The sequence below is a fragment of the Adelges cooleyi genome, unplaced genomic scaffold, assembly GCF_023614345.1.
Source record: "Adelges cooleyi isolate 19-005CV unplaced genomic scaffold, UGA_ACOO_1.1 ACOO_flye_CR_arks_rails_tigmint_CR_PRNA_306, whole genome shotgun sequence".
Lineage (NCBI taxonomy): Eukaryota > Metazoa > Arthropoda > Insecta > Hemiptera > Adelgidae > Adelges > Adelges cooleyi.
This window is the reverse complement of record NW_026095977.1, coordinates 38,946-58,757: the sequence shown is the minus strand read 5'-3', so window position 1 is coordinate 58,757 and position 19,812 is coordinate 38,946. Positions and strand designations below refer to the sequence as shown.

At 29.9% G+C, this 19,812-nt stretch overlaps 2 protein-coding genes across 7 annotated transcripts in view; one reads left to right on the top strand and one right to left on the bottom strand.

Annotated features, from left to right (window-relative positions):
- Positions 1-4,882, top strand: part of LOC126839536 (uncharacterized) — a 40,714-nt gene extending 35,832 nt beyond the window's left edge. The window contains exon 5 of the transcript XR_007685917.1: positions 4,822-4,882. The gene's annotated coding sequence lies outside the window, so the exon portion shown is untranslated. The remainder of the gene's footprint in view (positions 1-4,821) is intronic.
- On the bottom strand, positions 574-18,368 carry LOC126839534 (zinc finger protein 271-like). 6 transcript variants are annotated; one of them, XM_050574893.1, is made up of 5 exons: positions 18,172-18,368; positions 14,526-14,698; positions 13,805-14,080; positions 13,517-13,677; positions 577-2,521 (listed from the first exon to the last, which is right to left on the bottom strand). In XM_050574893.1, the coding sequence occupies exons 2-5, from the start codon at positions 14,672-14,674 to the stop codon at positions 768-770; spliced, it is 2,340 nt and encodes a 779-aa protein (XP_050430850.1). In that variant the 5' UTR covers positions 14,675-14,698; positions 18,172-18,368; the 3' UTR covers positions 577-767. The 6 variants fall into 6 exon arrangements, with proteins under 6 accessions (XP_050430851.1, XP_050430852.1, XP_050430850.1 ...); XM_050574896.1 differs by lacking the exon at positions 13,517-13,677 and having other exon boundaries at positions 578-1,655; positions 2,331-2,682; XM_050574897.1 differs by lacking the exon at positions 577-2,521 and adding an exon at positions 11,402-12,259 and having other exon boundaries at positions 13,448-13,677.
- Positions 18,369-19,812: the final 1,444 nt, after the last annotated feature.

The window sequence follows — 19,812 nt, the reverse complement described above, 5'->3', positions numbered from 1 at the left end:
GTAAAGTTAATATATTTTTTATAAATATAAAACATTATATCTAGTAAAATCAGCTGGTGATCTCAATATGTGTAAAACAATTTATGACATTGGTAATTACATATATATATATATATATATATATATAACTTTATTACATAGATCCACTGAAGTGAAAATGCTGTCTGGTAACGGGAAGAAATAGACAGTATAGAGACTGCAAAACCAACATAAAGGTTAAAAACCAAAGAAGTAAATTAAAAAATTAATACAATATAGCGTATTGCCCAAATTTACGGGTATCTCTTTTAGCTTCGATGCAAAGCGAGAAGGTATTGGTTTTACTCTGATGTGTTTTTTTTTTATCTGTATGCACTGTAACTTGTTTAACTGTATAATTATTTACTACTAGATACTACATATTGTTTTTGAATAAAACAGTTTAGAGCAATAAATTTCAAATGTAGTTTTTAGGTATAAACAATGAATCATAATAATACAAATAGTAACATTATGTACAATAATAATGTACAAGGTTAACATTAAATACATAATAACATTAAGGTATAATAATTGAAAGTTTATTTTAAATTAAGATTAAAAAGAGTATTTGGTTATTTACACACTAAGTGTTACTTAATATTAGGTATAAACTAGTTATTAGTTCCTAAAATAAAAAATTATAATTACATAAAAACGAGGTTAAAAAGTTCTATTTAAAGATAATTTCTAACTCAAAGGTTTTACATTTATTCTTTTCTATTAGAAAACAATTTCAAGAATACATCTCATTTGCAGAGCTTTTCTCCAGTGTGTAGGTGCATGTGCTTTGTAAGTGCACGTTTTACAGAAAATAGCTTTAAGCACATATCACATTTGTAACACTTTTCGCCGGTGTGCACGCGTTGGTGTTTTGTGAGGTCACCTTTAGAAACAAATGACTTTAAACACACATCACAATTGTAGGGTTTTTCCCCAGAGTGTGTGCGCTTGTGTATTGTTAGGCTGGATTTAACAGAAAATGATTTCATGCACACGTCACATTTGAAGGGCTTCTCACCAGTGTGCACGCGCTTGTGTATTGTGAGGTAAGACACTTGAGCAAACGACTTTAAACATATGGAGCATTTATAGGGCTTTTCACCAGTGTGCACACGGTTGTGTTTTCCAAGGTCGCTCGCATTGGTAAATGACTTTAAGCACACAGTGCATTTGAAGGGCTTCTCACCAGTGTGCACACGTTTATGTATTTGAAGCCAAGTATTTTGAGAATATGCTTTTTCGCAAAACTCACATTTGTAGGGCTTTTCTCCAGTATGTACTCGCATGTGCTTTCTAATTTGAGATTTGTCGGAAAATGGCTTTAGGCACACATCACAATTGTAATACTTTTCGCCGGTGTGCATGCGTTTGTGTGATTTGAGATTAGATTTCTGAGAAAATGACTTAAAGCACGTATCACATTTGAAAGGCTTATCTCCCGTGTGCACGCTTGAGTGTAGTGTAAGGTGGGCTTTCCTAGCAAATAACTTTAGGCACACATCACAACTGTAGGGTTTTTCACCAGTGTGCACGCGTTGATGTATTGTAAGTTTACTTTTATCAGAAAACGACTTTAAGCATATGACACACTTGTAATGCTTTTCACCAGTGTGCACGCGTTTGTGAGTTTTGAGGTGGGATGAATCAGCATATGACTTTGAACACCAGTCACATTTGTAGGGCTTTTCGCCAGTGTGCACGCGTTTATGTAGAGCAAGGTGGCCACTTTGAGAAAAAATCTTTCTGCACACATCACACTTATAGGGCTTTTCACCAGTATGCACGCGTTTGTGTGTAGTGAGAGTGCCCTTGTAGGAGAAGCACTTGTGGCACACGTCACATTTGTAGGGCTTTTCTCCTGTGTGCACTTTTTCGTGATTTGTAAGGTGGGATTTTTCATAAAATGAAATATGACACACATTGCATTTGAATGCCTTTTCACCAGTGTGTGTGCGTTTGTGCTTTTTGAGTCCCGATTTAACAAAGAATCTCTTTGAGCACACGTTGCATTCGTAGGGCTTTACACCAGTGTGTACGCGTCGTTCGTGTACTTGGAGTTCTGATTTTTCATTAAAAAACTGTAAACACACGGCACAATTGTATGGCTTAATATCAGAGTGTATTAGTTTGTGTTTTGTGAGTCTAGATTTAACAGAAAATGACTTTAGGCACATATCACAACTGTATGGCTTTTCACCAGTATGCACGGGTTGATGTATTGTAAGTTGACTTTTATCAGAAAACGACTTTAAGCATATGTCACACTTGTAATGCTTTTGACCAGTGTGCATGCGTATGTGTGTTTTGAGATGACATGAAAAAGAAAATGACTTTGAGCACCAGTCACATTTGTAGAGCTTTACACCAGTATGCACGCGTCGTTCGTGTATTTTGAGTTCTGATCTTTCATTAAAATAGTTTGAACACAAATTACATTTAAAGTTTTGGCTGTCACTATTTTTAAATGCTTTAGTATTCCGATTGCGATGTTTAGAGATAGGTTTTCGTGGCGCTGGTTCAATTGTTGACGTTTGGTGGGCTTGTATTATGTGGAATGTTATTTGCTTTTTAGTGATGTACGATTTTTGACACAAATTACAATGGAACAATCCCAGTTTTTTTGCAGAATTTTTACTGTCTATCTTCGGTGCAATTCGATTACTAAAAAGATAAAGTTTATAGATTAGTCAGTACAAGTTTAAAGAGTTTACAAAAAAGACGATCGAACGACTTTATTTTAACGATGACAAGCTGATAATTATAAGTATAAAATACAGATTCACCATACCTAAATTGATTTTTAACGACATGTTTTCCAAAACTGTTCTGGTGTGTCTTCTTTACACTATGTGTTTTTGTTATGTGCCCAGCCACTTTTCTTTTAGTAGTAAACGACTCTTGGCAAATGTCGCAAACAAATTTCCGTACTTTGTCCAATTCGTAGTTCGGCAGATTTATATCCCAAAACCTGTTTTCTTCAACTTCCGCCAAAGACCTGAAACCATATCGGTTCAATAAATCTTTTCCGACTTTTACATTGGTGTCATTGTACTTATTTATAACACTAAAAACCAAAATAACTTTTTTTAAGCTCAAAAAGGAAGAGAATATAGTTACAAACAATGTAACAATAACAACAGTAATTATGTAACAAGTAACAAATTTTATGTTTACAAAGTATATACTCTGTAAACATAAAATTGTGTATAATATTGCTATCAGTTATTAACCAAGTTATGAAGAAGAACTTTGTCAAACTAGCATGTACAAAATATCTGATAAGAGCACCTCGAAGCTTTTAATTTGTGCGTGCGTCACTACATCAGGTCACTTTATCTGCATAATTACAAAGTTTATACTCCAAAAATATGTAAAAAATATAGTTACATATTAGTAATTATAATCATTATTAAAAATGAGAACAACCTCTTTATCTAAGCTGCTATGAAAAACTAATTACTTCTTAATCACACTACTCTTCCTTAAGTTTTAGAAACGAAGTGTACCTACTTCTTGTATTTAAAATATCACATTACTTGTATGTATTGACATCATTCATGGTCTGGAGCGCTACACCATTATTTGACTTTTCATTTTCAGGAATAAAATTAGATTTTGTTTTTTCTTCATCGACTTTGGTAATAAGTTCTTTGGATTGTTCATATTCTTCTTTTACTTTGATCATGGTTTTCAGTTTTGATGCAATTAACTATAATTTTCCAATATTGAAACAAACAAAAAGTTATAAATAATACAGATAGAATAGTAATTTAAAAAAAAACCAATAACGTGTTTAACACAAGAGAATTGTAAAGAAATATTTAAAACCCTTAACCATAAAAATAATACACTGTATGCGTCATTCTTTGACTACTATGTTGTCATCTTACTTAGGCTGACAGGATGTCAGTCTGTCGTTAGTGCTAGCAACAATGTTGTCATACATTGTTGCTGAAATACGTAAACGCATATTGTATTATTTTTATGGTTAAGGGTTTTAATTATTAATTTCCTTAATATATATATATATATATATATATAACCATAGGTTGCTTTAAGTTTTTTGTAGACAAGAGAATTGTAGCAGAATAATACGCAGATGGTAAACTTTATTAACTAAATATTGATAAAAACAAAACTAACAATAACTAGGTAAGAACATGTTTATTCATTTTTACTGTTTACGTTCGTAATGTTACAGCACCCTGGTTTTAAGAAAATGAAACATTAAATAAAGCTAAAGAAATTTACTAGATTGATAAAAGGATATCACAGTATAGAGATAATTTAAAGAATGTAAATTAGTATCATATTATAATATATAATCACTAAATGAGGCCCAATATTAACAAAAAAATTACTAGTAAGGAGAGTTGTGCAAATTCTCTTACAAAAAAAATGTATTTGAATAATACGTTATTCGAATTATTTTTTCACAATTTATTCAAATAATCTAGAAAAATCTTAAGCAACTTATTATGGTGATATATAATAAAATAATATTTAAAACCCTTGACCATAACAAGTTATATACTCACTACGTATTCAATGTACCTATTTCGGCAACAATGTTGTCATCTTTAGCTAACAACAGACTGCAACCGATTACGGGCTATCACCTCCTTCTATACCTATTCAGTCTGTTGTAAGCGTTGAAAATGCCTATATGGTTGCCAAAATACGTCATCTACATGGAGAGTATATCATTTTTTATGGTTAAGGGTTTTAAATATTATTTTATTATTCCAATAACAACTTATTCGAATATTTTTCAACAATATAATAATTAAAATCAAACAGGTCCGGCATTTCAATTATCGAGTTCAACACCGATAGCATACTCCTGAGCCGAGTACCGGGCTAGAAAATTTATCGATCCGGACTATGTGTATAATCGGTCGTTCGATTACATTGCAGCCGGCCCAGGATGGCGCTGTGATTCTAAATGGTGTGTGTGTGTGTGTGTGTGAAACGGCATTACGGACTTTAATGGTATTTATGAATTTTCACGGTACTTACAATTATTATACAACCAGGAAGATACTGATGGCCAGCGCACAATTACCTAGACACTAAAACAACTTACAACAATAAAATCACGCACTCAATTTAATATTTTTTATATTTATATATTGTAAACACAGCAATAGTTTATTGTTTTACTTCATAAAATAAATCAGGCTCATCACGGGCTAGACAGAAATTTTAAAATTATATTACAATTTACAAAAAAAAAAAAAATTGAATTTGATAATAATATATTGTCACTTGTGTAACTGATAACAATAGCTGGGGACACAATAGCGAGTGTCGACTAAAGTAGGTAGCGGTAATAGGTAACTATTCAAACGCGGGTCCGAGGGTCGATATCGTTAAAAAGAGATATAGAGATTTTTAGGTATCCCATGGGAAAAAATAATATCATGGAAATATGGTAATATGATTAAAATTCGATCATTGATAGTATCACAGTTCGTAGTAAATACTGAATATTGATAACTGACAAATTATGTATCTTATCTACGTCGTGACCCTATTTTTTACATAGTTAAAGTATTTTTTAGTTTTAATATATAGTCAAATATTTTTACTTTAAAAAATAATAGAAAATTTAGAAATGTGGATTTGATTAATTTGAAACTACAATAATTTTTTTTTTTTTTTTGGAGTGATCATTTTAACATAGTACTACACTCATTCGGCACTTTCTCATACTTTTAAACTAAAACAACAGCCACATATTTGTTGTGTTTTGTGCTGGATACTTAACGTAAATACTACAAAATAATATTCTTATTACAATGATATACTTAGCACTGTATAAGAAATAGCCCCCTCTTGCAAGTATTCATAAATGTGTTTTACACATAGGTATATAGTGTTACAAAAAAAAAAAAAAAATTAACAAGCGATAAGGTGTATTTAATGATGATTTCCAATTGGAGTTAGATTTATATTTCTCATCTTTACAGCAGTGTGCAGTTTTTTTTTTATAAAATCATATTTATAATTTTAAAATTTTATACCTAAATGTGAGACTTGTGTTTTATGATTAAAAAGTATTGTTATAATTCTACAGTTCTATTTCACTACTACAAAGAACCGTTTCGATATTACTATTTTGCAAGCAATTTCATTGCTTAAAACTTTATATTTTTCAAATGCGAACAAATATTCTTTCCGTAACTCAAGTATATAATATTAGATAATGACTGTTTACCTTCAGTTATCAAGCAATTAATATAAAAAAAAAAAATTTACAAATGTGAACCTTTCTTAAACTTGAGGAAATTATGAATAAAATACAACAAAAAAAAAAAACAATTTTTTATTTAACTTAATACCTTATTAATATTTATAAATTGTAAAAAAACATTTAATTACACATTTTTCAAACATAATTACTATTTTAATATTGACGTACTGTAAAAAACAACAAAATTTTATGTTGGTTATTCGTTAGGTTGTATTGAAGAAGCATGTGATTCTATTTGGGTCATGACAATTATGATTAATTTGTGGTACATTTTTTAAACGATCCAAACCGACGCCGTAATAATCTTTTAAGATAACAGTTTTGTAATACAACTTAACTTTTCACTTACATAAATGTATTCATTCAAAAGAACTACTTGAAGTCATCCTTTAAGTTATTGTAATTCGCCAACAAATAATAATAACTCATATGAGATCGTCTACTAATAACACAACTTTCTATTTTGTTAAGCTTCGGTAAATCCATTTCATCTAATACTATACTAAAAATAATTTGCAATAATATGTCTTCAGTTAAGTTTTAGTTAATGTCGTTCAAGTTCGTTTAAAAAATCCGGGTTTGGTTATTAAATAATGTAATCAAATACGGGTGATTTAAAGTGCATTAATGTATGAAAATAAAATGTGTTTTTTATTAAGTCAACATTATTTTATGTTCTTGTTAAATTGTGAATTAACAATGTATGACTAATGTAACAAACATAATCTGTATTTTAACATTTGACCAAAAAAAATTGAATTGTCCGTCAAATAATTACTGAACACAGATTTAAAATGTTTCAATTTACACTATACGGTACATTTTTTTTTATATAGATAATTTAAAGAGATTATAAATCAACAGATTGTAAGTTTACAAATTATAGTATTAATATAAATAAACCTAAAAAAAAAATCTAGTGTCAAAACCAAGTATATATTATTAGAAATTATTACACCTACAACAAATCATTTTTTTTATAACTTAAAAAGTAAATAGAAATTTTTTTTGTTTTAAAACATTTGCCATATTTTTGAAACCCTAATCTTAAGCACAAACTTATAACAAACAATATGTCCATTATTACAAAAAAACTGCAAATAAAATGTACCTACTAGAACGGTCAAAACATTATTTTGGTTACAATTTGGTTTGTGGTAAAAAAAAAAATTGTATTTCTGTATGGTGATGAATGGACAATTCATTGGAGTCTCGATTTTAACTGTTCCAGACCTAGTTCAATATAATCACCTTCAATTACACTTTTGTAAAACGACTTAATTCTTAGACTAATAAAAACGTATTCATTGTCTGAATATCGAGACGTATTCTTTAATTTTCTGTAATTACGCGATAAATAGTAATAACTGAAATTAGTTAGTCTTTCAATAGTGCAACCTTTATTTATATTATGATCCGTAAAATCCATATTTTCGTCTCCTACTATACCAGAAATACTTTGAAATGTGTCTTGGGTGAATCGTTCGTTAACACCGTCGTCTTCGTTCAAAAAATCCGGATTTGGATATTGATTAATGTGACCAAACACGAGTGATTTAAAGTGCATTATTATGCTACGATATTCGTGATAATAACTAGATGTGTTCGTTGCAAGTTTTTCCATGGCAACCAAACCATCTTCCATGTGAATCAACATCTGAATTGACTCTTTGATCACACAATAAAGTTCACAAACGCAATATGCGAAATCAATTTCATTTTTTTCTGCACGACAACCGTCGACAAAGCCCAACCATGCATATTTAAGCGCTTTCAAATGTTGAACATATCTGCAACTTAAAAACAATATAAAGCATTGCAGAGCTTTGTCGTAGTTCTCTTGGCAGACATTATTTCCCGTTAGAGCATCGATACTAATATTACCATGTGTAGGGTCGTTGATCAGTATGCCTTTTATTTTTTTCCAGCCCGGCCTCACGCGAACGCTATTTAAAAGAGCAACCTTATCTATTTCCACGGGGTTTTCGCATGCCAGACAATTTGTTTGAAAAAATACAAAAAGCAAAACGATAAAACAAACTTCACAATGCATCTGTACTTGGCGTAAAGATACAAATAGCTGACACTTCATTAATTAGATTTAAAATTTTACACTGTGATATTGCACGACGTCTAATACGTGGTACGAATGATGATAATTGTGTTGTTCACACGTAGCCGAACTAAACATCTGTCTTTAAACAATCGTAAAAAGACAATGACATACATCAAAAGAAAAAAAAAGGTTTCAATATGACGGTTCAATTCGTCGCTCATAAACCGCGGATTCGGATATAGTTCAATAAAACCATCTACGATTGTTTCTTTATTTCACTTTTTCAACCAAAGTTTTAGACCTGAAAATTATATCGAAGGTAGATCTAAAATGAAACTATAACATATACAATTTTCTCAAAAATCTGTAGTCAGGTTTTTTTGTTTTATTAAGAAAGAACACCAAAAATAGGGTAAATTCACACTTTGGCCGTAGTCAGTTTCTAGGTTGCTATGTGTGAGTGAATCAACAGTCAACGGGTAATGAAAATATTTTCATTATATTGTTAATTACGATATATGGGTAACTGTGACGGTAAATTTTTTAAGACAGACGATCAACCCTTATCGTATCCACCCTGCACAAGACTAAATATTAAATTTTAAGTACATTTTTGCTGGTCCCACGATCTTCTAAACCGCTGAATCGATTTATGTACGTTGACAACCAAAAAAAAAAATCAGTAAATCTATAGTAACCTTAATAGTTGAACTATAACTGGTTTGAACATACTATCCACATATTCGCATCGAAGCGTTTATTTGAAAGTGATTTTATCGCTTTCAGTTATAGTAATATCTGTAGACCTATGACCTCTCTGTTCCCACTATGCCCCGACCACACTGTACTGGCTGTATTTGTCGCTAATCAAACTATTTCCATTAACATCCGATTTTCGTCGGTGTGCTCACAATAATTTATTATACTAGTATTTACACAATAAGTTTTAACTAAATTAATTAAGCAAAGACGAGGTTTATAGTATTGAGTTTAAATATAATTCAGCATAAAAAAAGATTTACAGTAGTAGGGTTTAAAAGTAGACTTCTAACATCCATCGAATGTTAGATCAAACTAGCGAAACCAAATCAAGGTGATTTGTAACACGTCTGTAGTCATGAGGTGAAATATTCAAAATCAAACTTAATAGTTTCACAACAATTTTAAATTTTGGTTACAGCACTCTTTAAATTACTAATCTAAAACTGAAAGTATTTATTAGATACCGCACTCCCGCTGTAAAGTAAATCAATGGAGAATAACCTGTAACTAACAAGCAACGGAATGCCTCAAACACATTTTTATTTTTTAATATTTAGTACTATTATGTATTCCTCATATTTATAGTATCACATTACTTATATGTATTGCTACGATTGTTCCGAGTCGTCGCACCATTATTTAAATTTTTATTGTGAAACGGTTTTGTTTTTTCCTCAAATGCTTTAGAACGTTATTCTTTGGACTGTATTCTTATTTTACCTTGATCATGGTGTCGTTGCGGTAAAAGCGTTTTTATCAATTCTGGACTTGTTTCTCGCTTAATAAAATAAAAATCACCTATTTGGTATAAAATAAAAAGCTATTAAACTACAAAAATGTGTGAACTGAATTACACATAAAAGATTTAATATATCTTTTATTAAGCACATTTTAAAAACTAAATATTGATAAAAATCTTAATGAAACCAAATTAAATAGATAACTAGAAAGGTTTAAAGAATGATTTTAAACAACATTTGCCTTCTCGTCGCGTTTAATTAGGATATCACAGACTAACAAGGACTTTAAACAGTAAATTGGTATTAAATTAATAACACCCAATAAAACTCAAAATTACCAACTAGTTTGGTTCATACGGTCTCTCAGTACGTATCAATACTGTTGATAGCGCTGCTTTCTTCTAAGATAAATATATATAAATAATTGTGAAACCAAAAATAGTGTTACTCAGTAAATATATTGTCTGTGTGGTATATTTTAACAACAACATATTGACAAAATTAATAATTTACCAATTTATTTGTCGCTACAACCCTTTATAGCGTGTTTCACTTTACAAGCCTAATGTAATAATACGTAATACCTACCAAACCATCGGTATTTTTATGATCATAAAACTAATTACTTCAATACGTAACTAGTTTACACAACCCATGTTGGGTGTACTGGTTTATAGGTACCTACTATGCTGTGACACAAACTATACAGTAGCTATTTTGCCAAAAATCATAGGCCTTACTTAATCCAAGAGAGTATAACCAAAAACATTATTTCCGTTCTTAAATAGTAAGTGTTAAACAATATAATTTATTGTTCTTGCAAATTATAATTTTAACTTAATAACATTATTTCTTGTAAAATCAGCTGGTTATTGTAAAAATAACTTAATTGTATAGATTCACTGAAGTGAAAATGCTGTCTGGTAACGGGAAGGAATGGAGAGAGTATAGAGACTGCAAAACGAAAATTAGGGTTAAAAACAAAATAAGTTAATTAAAAAATATATGTTTTTAATATATATACATTTTTCTGATCACGGTAACACTATCATTGTTAATGTACTTAGATTTAATTAAAACGCAGATACATCATTACAAGGATATGTCCTAAAAATTATATGACCATTTCCGATATATAAACTCCTTTTAATATATTATGATGATAGTATAGTCTTAATATGTTCTGGCCAAACGTTTTAAATATCTGACTCTAAACGACTTACTGAAAACATTTATCAATATTTAACATTTGTCATAAATCAATTTCCGTGGTTCGCCATTAATTAAGTGTCTACCTGACAAATTAATTAAATTATTAAGAATGATAACTTACAAAAATAAATAATACAAGTATAGAGCAATAAAAGTTAAATTTAGTATTTACGTACAAAAAATGAATCATAATAATACAAATAGTAACATTAAGTACAATAATAATGTAAAAAATTAACATTAAATACATAATAACATTATGATTAAGTTATAATAATTAAAAGTTTATTTTAAATTAAGAACATACATATTTGTTATTGTTTATTTGGACTAAGTGTTACCTATTATTAGGTATAAACTAATTATTCTTCCAAAAAATTATACAAATAATTATTACATAAAAAACGAGGTAAAAAAGGGTCTATTTGATCATATTTTTTGGTACAAAAAGAATATAAACATTTATTATTTTCACCAGTGTGCACACTTACAAATAGTCCAAAGTTTGATTTTGAGAAAATAATTCTTTAAGCCCGTATCACATTTTCTAGGCATTTGTATCAGTGTGCGTGCGAATGTGTTTTGTGAGGGCTGCTTTAGAAGAAAACGATTTAAGGCAAACGGCGCATTTGTAGGGCTTCTCTCCAGTGTGTACTCGCATGTGATTTACAATTTGATATTTTAAAGAAAATAGCTTTAAGCACATATCACATTTGTAATACTTTTGGCCGGTGTGCACGCGTTGGTGATCTGTGAGGCGAGATTTAGAAACAAATGACTTTAAACACACATCACAATTGTAGGGTTTTTCCCCAGAGTGTGTGCGCTTGTGTATTGTTAGGCTGGATTTAACAGAAAATGATTTCATGCACACGTCACATTTGAAGGGCTTCTCACCAGTGTGCACGCGCTTGTGTATTGTGAGGTAAGACACTTGAGCAAACGACTTTAAACATATGGAGCATTTATAGGGCTTTTCACCAGTGTGCACACGGTTGTGTATTTTAAGGTCGTTTGTATTAGTAAATGACTTTAAGCACACAGTGCATTTGAAGGGCTTCTCACCAGTGTGCACGCGTTTATGTATTTGAAGCATAGGTTTTTGAGAATATGCTTTTTCGCAAAACTCACATTTGTAGGGCTTTTCTCCAGTATGTACTCGCATGTGCCTTCTAATTTGAGATTTGTCGGAAAATGGCTTTAGGCACATATCACATTTGAAACGCTTTTCACCGGTGTGCACGCGTTTGTGTGATTTGAGATAATATTTCTGAGAAAATGACTTAAAGCACGTATCACATTTGAAAGGCTTATCCCCAGTGTGCACCCTTGAGTGTACTGTAAGGTGGGCTTTCCTAGCAAATAACTTAAGGCACACATCACAACTGTAGGGTTTTTCACCAGTGTGCACGCGTTGATGTATTGTAAGTTTACTTTTACCAGAAAACGACTTTAAGCATATGTCACACTTATAAGGCTTTTTAACGCCTTCACCGGTGTGCACGCGTTTGTGGGTTTTGAGGCTGCATGATACAGAAAATGACTTAGAGCACCAATCACATTTATAGGGCTTTTCACCAGTGTGCACGCGTTCATGTTGAGCAAGGTGGACCTTTTGAGAAAAAGTCTTTTTGCACACATCACATTTATAGGGCTTTTCGCCAGTATGCACGCGTTCGTGTGTAGCGAGAGTGTCCTTGCGGGAAAAAGACTTGAGGCACACATCACATTTATAGGGCTTTTCTCCTGTGTGCACTTTTTCGTGATTTGTAAGGTGGGATTTTTCATAAAATGAAATATGACACACATTGCATTTGAATGCCTTTTCACCAGTGTGTGTGCGCGTGTGCCTATTGAGTTCAGATGTATCAAAAAATCTCTTCGAGCACAAATTGCATTCATAGGGCTTTACTCCAGTATGCACGCGTCGTTCGTGTATTTGGAGTTCTGATCTTTCAGTAAAATACTTAAAACATACGTCACATTTGAATGGCTTAATATCAGAGTGTATTAGTTTGTGTTTTGTGAGTCTAGATTTAACAGAAAATGACTTTAGGCACATATCACAACTGTATGGCTTTTCACCAGTATGCACGGGTTGATGTATTGTAAGTTGACTTTTATCAGAAAACGACTTTAAGCATATGTCACACTTGTAATGCTTTTGACCAGTGTGCATGCGTATGTGTGTTTTGAGATGACATGAAAAAGAAAATGACTTTGGGCACATATCGCAACTGTATGGCTTTTCACCAGTATGAACGGGTTGATGTATTGTGAGGTCAGATTTTTGTGAAAATGCTTTTGAACACACATTACATTTGTAGAGCTTTTTCCCTGTGTGCACTTTTTGGTGATTTGTGAGGCCGGATGACCTTGGAAATGACCTTGAAGAAACATTACATTTATAGTTTTGGCTGTCACTTTTGTTTAATGCTTTAGAATTCTTATTGTAATGTTTAGAGTAAGGTTTTCGTGACAAGGGTTTGATTGTTAATGTTTGGTGGGCTTGTATTATGTGTAATGTTATTTGCTTTTTAGTGATGTACGATTTTTGACACAAATTACAATGGAACAATCCCAGTTTTTTTGCAGAATTTTTACTGTCTATCTTCGGTGCAATTCGATTACTAAAAAGATAAAGTTTATAGATTAGTCAGTACCTGTTTATAGAGTTTAAAAAAAGACGATCAAACGCCTTTATTTTAACGATGACAAAGTTGATAACTATAAGTATAAAATATAGATTCACTTTACCTAAGTGTGTTTCCAACAACATTTTTTCCACAACTTTTCTGGAGTGTCCTGTTTACACTATGTGTTTCTCTAATGTGCCCAGCCACTTTTCTTTTAGTAGTAAACGCTTCTTTGCAAATGTCACAAACAAAATTCCGTACTTTGTCCAATTCGTATTTCATCAGTTTTATATCCAAAAATCTGTTTTCTTCAATTTCCACAACAGACTCGAAACAATAACCATTCAATATATCTTTTTCAACTTTCACAGCCGTACCGTTGTACTTATTTATAACACTAAAAACAAAAATAATTTTTTTCAAGCTCAAAAAGGAAGCGATTATAGTTAAAAACAATGTACTCTGTAAACATAAAATTCTGTGTAAGTTGCTATCAGTTATTAACCAAGTTTTGAAGAAGAACTTTGTCAAACTAGCATGTACAAAATAACTGATTAGAGCTCCTTGAAGCTTTTAAATTGTGCGTGCGTCACTACATCAAGTTACTTTATCTACATTATTACAAAGTTTATACTTCAAAAATATGTAAAAAATATAGTTACATATTAGTAATTATAATCATTATTAAAAATGAGAACAACCTCTTTATCTAAGCTGCTATAGAATGTTAAATGAACAACTTTTGAACTTTTGAAAAACTAATTACCTCTTAATCACACAACTTTTCCTTAATTTTTATAAACAAAATGTACCTACTTCTTGTATTTAAAATATCACATTACTTGTAAGTATTGACATCATTTAAGGTCTGGGGCGCTACACCATTATTTGACTTTTCATTTTCTGGAATAAAATTAGATTTTGTTTTTTCTTCATCGACTTTGGTAGTAAGTTCTTTGGATTGTTCATATTCTTCTTTTACTTTGATCATGGTTTTCAGTTTTGATGCAATTAACTATAATTTTCCAATATTGAAACAAAAAAAAGTTATAAATAATACAGATAAAATATTAATATATACAGGGTAATCAACTTATCGTGAACTACTCAACATCTAACTGGGTTTAATTAGTAAATACATTTTTTTTTCATTATGTTTTTATATAATGAATAATAATAATAATAATATGTGATCTCAATTTTCCACAAATTTTTATGTTCTATACCCCTCTCAAATTAGTTTTTTTATAGCAACTTTTGATTTACAAATGGGATGTGGTTTTTTTTTTTAATTATCGTTCAAACTAAAAAATTAAAAATTTGGCCAAAACATTTTTAGTTAGCATAATGCATTGGTGAGTTATTAATATATAAAGATTATAAATTGGAGCGCTTCAATACATTAATTCTCATTACCAACGACAACCGTTCGCATATTTTTAGTTATCGTATATTTCGTACAAGTAGTCGGTACTTGGAATACAGCTAAACTTCTGAAAGTAGGAGATTAGGTAAATGGTACGTTATATTGTTGTACCTCTTCTCATTTCACATACAATGATTAGAGAACATTCTACTATTTTATTTACTGTACACAATATTAGGATAAATCAATAAATGATAACACATATTGACATTAATGGTTTACCTTAAAAGTTAAAATACTCATTATTATCTGCTTACTTTAGCGGATGGTGTATACTGTATACTGTAGTCTATTCCTATTTAGTAATAGTTTTAACTTTTAACAATTACGATTTATAAGTACTTACAACATGTTTTCAATTGCAAGTCGATTTAATTAAATTTTAGATTAAAATGTTATTCGACACTACTGAAATCGATTTCATGATAACTCTTATTTGAAATTTTTTCAACTTATAACGCCGTGATACTTTTTATTTACTCTATTAGTCGTTGACCAATTTCAGGTAAGACTTAAACAAGTTGGGTGTTAAATTATAAAATGAGTACTCCCTCAAATGGTTTGTTATGTTTTGTTTTAGATAACTACTTGAAATTTTGAAATATTTTATTTGCTTACCAAGTTCAGTTCAAATCAAACTGCACAATATGGAATTTCAAAAAAAAATATTTACAGTTAACTTATGACAATTAGCTTTGCATCATACTAATTCTGTATTATCTAAAAAGAACCTATACACAATAGAAAATCATTTAATTTATTTTACTCATGCGGCATGATAACCGTTCCATGTTTTTACTTTAATATGACTAAGATTGAAAATCTTACCAAAAAATAGTATACTAACCTACTTTAAAATCAATTTATTAAAATGTAATAACTATCAGTACCTACCTACAAAATCACTACTTTTGTTAGCGTTACATATGTTTTTTATTATTGTGTTAAACATGATTCATTTGTAATTATACTTATCCATTCACAAACATATTTTGTACTTAACTTTTAAAATTTTTCTTTTTCTTCGATCATCTATTTAAAATTATTTATTATTTATGTTATTTACCAAAATAATCATCCAACAAATGTATGTATAATAATTACTAACTTAGTTCATAATTTAATGTATCGGTTTGAGGTTATCCATGTTTGTATAGATAACTGTAATAATTTGTTAGTTAGTATAAATATATTTCTAATATCTACTTTAATTTTGACAATTTTTAGCATTTTCTTGATTGTTTTAAGAGGTAATATTTAATTTAAGTTAACATGAACTGACCTTAACCGATATTATGATTTTATCATTAATGACATATTTTATCATGCATTTTTAAATAAGTTAGATATTGCCTCTTAAACAGTTTAAGACGGTGTTTAAATTGTTTTAAAAAAATAAAACGTAACATGAGTGAATATGTACTTAATGTTCGACAAGGAAATCTCAAACAAGACTTTTACTTATAAATAATGTTTTATTTTCACAATGTACAATATAAAAAAAAACAATTTATTAACCGAAACTTAAGGTGTTAAACTTTACTATCTACTAGAGTAAGTTTACTAATTTATTGGAGTAAAAAAACTAACATCACAAACTATAAAATGAAGATTTTAGTAATTGTATGTCATTAGACCTGTCTATTGTAATACAACTTTTTCTTTTAATTATCCAATATGTGTTATAGGAGCTTGTGCATAATTGCAACTACCGCACGTGTGATAAACTATTAAAAACATTTAAAATAGGTAGCTTAACGTAGGATTTGGATACAATTTAGACAGCTTAAAGTAACAAGCTTGTTATTTTTGTCCACATTATAAATAATTTCATAAAATTTATGTTTATTCGGTCTACTAGTTTTTCAGTTATCTTAAAAAGTTAATTGTTCACAGAACATACAAAAATGATACACAGAGAACATACTAATTAGAAATTATATATTTTTTTTTTTTACTAAAAACAAATATGAAAAAAATTGTTTATAGTTTTTGACTGCTAGAAATTTATCGAGATACCACTAATAATAATCTAGGATGTAGGTATAATTTTTAATTATATTTTTTACTTGTTGGATCAAATAATTTGTGAATGAGTCGTTTAATTAAATTAAGAATAATGAAGCAGTTCTTATCTACCAATTCAAATACACCGACAGCTGGCAAACTAACATATTAGTCTATTTTCTAACAAAATGCAATTCCTACTTTGTCGGTTACGACGTGGAACAACTCTTATGAGCTGTTTCCAAACCATGCTTTTAGATTTTGAATTATATTATATTCCTATTATATATAACCGTAAGTTGCTTTAGGTTTTTTCTAGACAAGATAATTGTAGCAGAATAATACGCAGATAGTAAACATTATTAATTATTAAATAAATATTGAATGTTTATTCATTTTTACCGTTAATGTTTGTAATATTACAGCATCCTGGTTTTAACAAAATAAAATATTAAATAAAGCTAAAGATATTTACTAGATTGAGAGGATATAGACAGTATAGAAATAATTTAAAGAATGTAAACTAATATCATAATTAAAGTTATAATCACCAAATGAGGCCCAATATAACAAAAAAAATTACTAGTAATGAGAGTTATGCAAATTCTCTTACAAAAAAAAAATATAATTGTATAAAATGTAATTTGAATTATTTTTTCACAATTTATTCAAATAACAATTAATTTATTTTTAAAATTGTATTTATTGAATTTATTCAAATTTAATTAACTTTTTTTATTTAAGTTTTTCAAATTTAGGTATTTAATCAATTTTTAAATTTTTTTTGATTTTATTTATTCAAATAACAACTGGTTCGAATAGTTTTCAAAAATAATCATAATTAAAATAAAAACGGACCGGCATTCTTATTGTCAAGTTCAACACCGATAGCATATTCCGGAGCCGAGTACCAGGCCGGTGAATTTACCGGTCCGGACTATCGTGTATAAGCGATCGTTTGATTAAATAACAGCCGGCATCGGACCTACCGGTGTGTACGTGTGAAAACGGCATTAAGGACTTTTATGGTATTTATGAATTTTCACGGTACTTACAATTATTATACAACTTGGAAGATGCTGATGGCCAGGGCACAATTACCTAGACACTAAAACAACATACAACTATAAAATCACGCGCACAATTTAATATTTTTTATGTTAATATTATATTGTAAACAACAATTATTTATTGTTTTAACTCAAAAAATATCTCAGGCTCATCACGGGCTGAAAATTATATTACAATATACAATCAAAGAAAGCGGAATATATGCTACGGGGGATCGGCAGTTAGCCGAAAAATGATAAGGGTCCGATTTACAATAATTCTGATAAGACGGTGTTACCAACTTAATTAAATTATCCAAAAATGACAAATATTGTAGTGTTTGAAGTATGAGTAGAACTGTACAATACATGTAGTCCTCGCATTCATATCACACAACATAAATCTGTTATCTAAATTCTAATGATAGTAGTCTTCTATCTATATATGAAAATGTCAATTCAAATAGCCGACGTCCCGCCAGTCGCCTAATCGTCTCTTCCATGGGATTCGTATAACACATCTGGCTCATAGACAAGCATAAAGGCGGCTTGGGCAGCGCGTGGCGTTGGCGCGCGTTTTTATCATGTCACAACGTTATCGTATCAAATAATAACGGTGACGGCGTGTGTTGTTTTTATTGCCGAGTTTGTACTTTCCTTAAATTAAACGTAAAATTATTATTATTATTATTAATTACATTGTTGTTCATTGTCATACGTGGTTTTTTATTCAATAGTGTTTCCCGGTGTGTCAAACGTTATCATATATATAATAATGAAAATTAAAAACGGCGAACGGCGTGTTTTGTTTTATTTGGTGAATTTTTGTCTTTGTAGTTTGTTATATTATATACACATAATTATATATTAAACGTATAATAGTTATTATTAATTACATATTTGTCCGTAATTCGCTCACGGTTTTCGTTCAAGAGAAATCGACGTGTTTCCCGGTGTGCAAACATTACCTATTAATATGCGTCGTTGGATGTCGGTACGTTTTTTAGATTTAGAATATATATAATAATTAATAGTATAGTAGTATATTACATTTCGCTTAAACCAAATTATCAAATTAATTAGATGTACAAAATTCTTATCTTTTTCAAACCGCTGTGTGTGGTGATAACGATACATTTCATATTTTTTGTTGAAAAATTTGTTGACTACTATTTATTTTCAACTAAATAACTTACTGACTTATTTTATATATATGTAAATTATTTGTTTTAGGCCAATACTATAGTGAAATCATAACCGACGCGTGTCCGTTTAGAAGATTGATTGCTACTTCTATCTACTCTGTCTTTAATTAATACAATAAGTAGTTATTATTGTTACCATTGGTTACAGACTGTTATCCTATGCCGTCACCGATTAATTTGCCTGCGGCCAACAGAAAACTTACACCGTAGAAGTTCATTTTTTGTTATTTATGAAGTATTTTTTAATAATTAGAGCCTATCTAATCTCTATACTCAACCCTAATTTAAATTGACAGTTTTTTTTTCATTATACAGTGTCTTAACCGACTTCTCTTAACGCTTTAGTTTCTTAACGTGCACACACATACGATACTAATGTACAAATAATTAAGACATTAATTATTTCACATTTTTTTGTTAAAGCTGTACAATTATGATCACT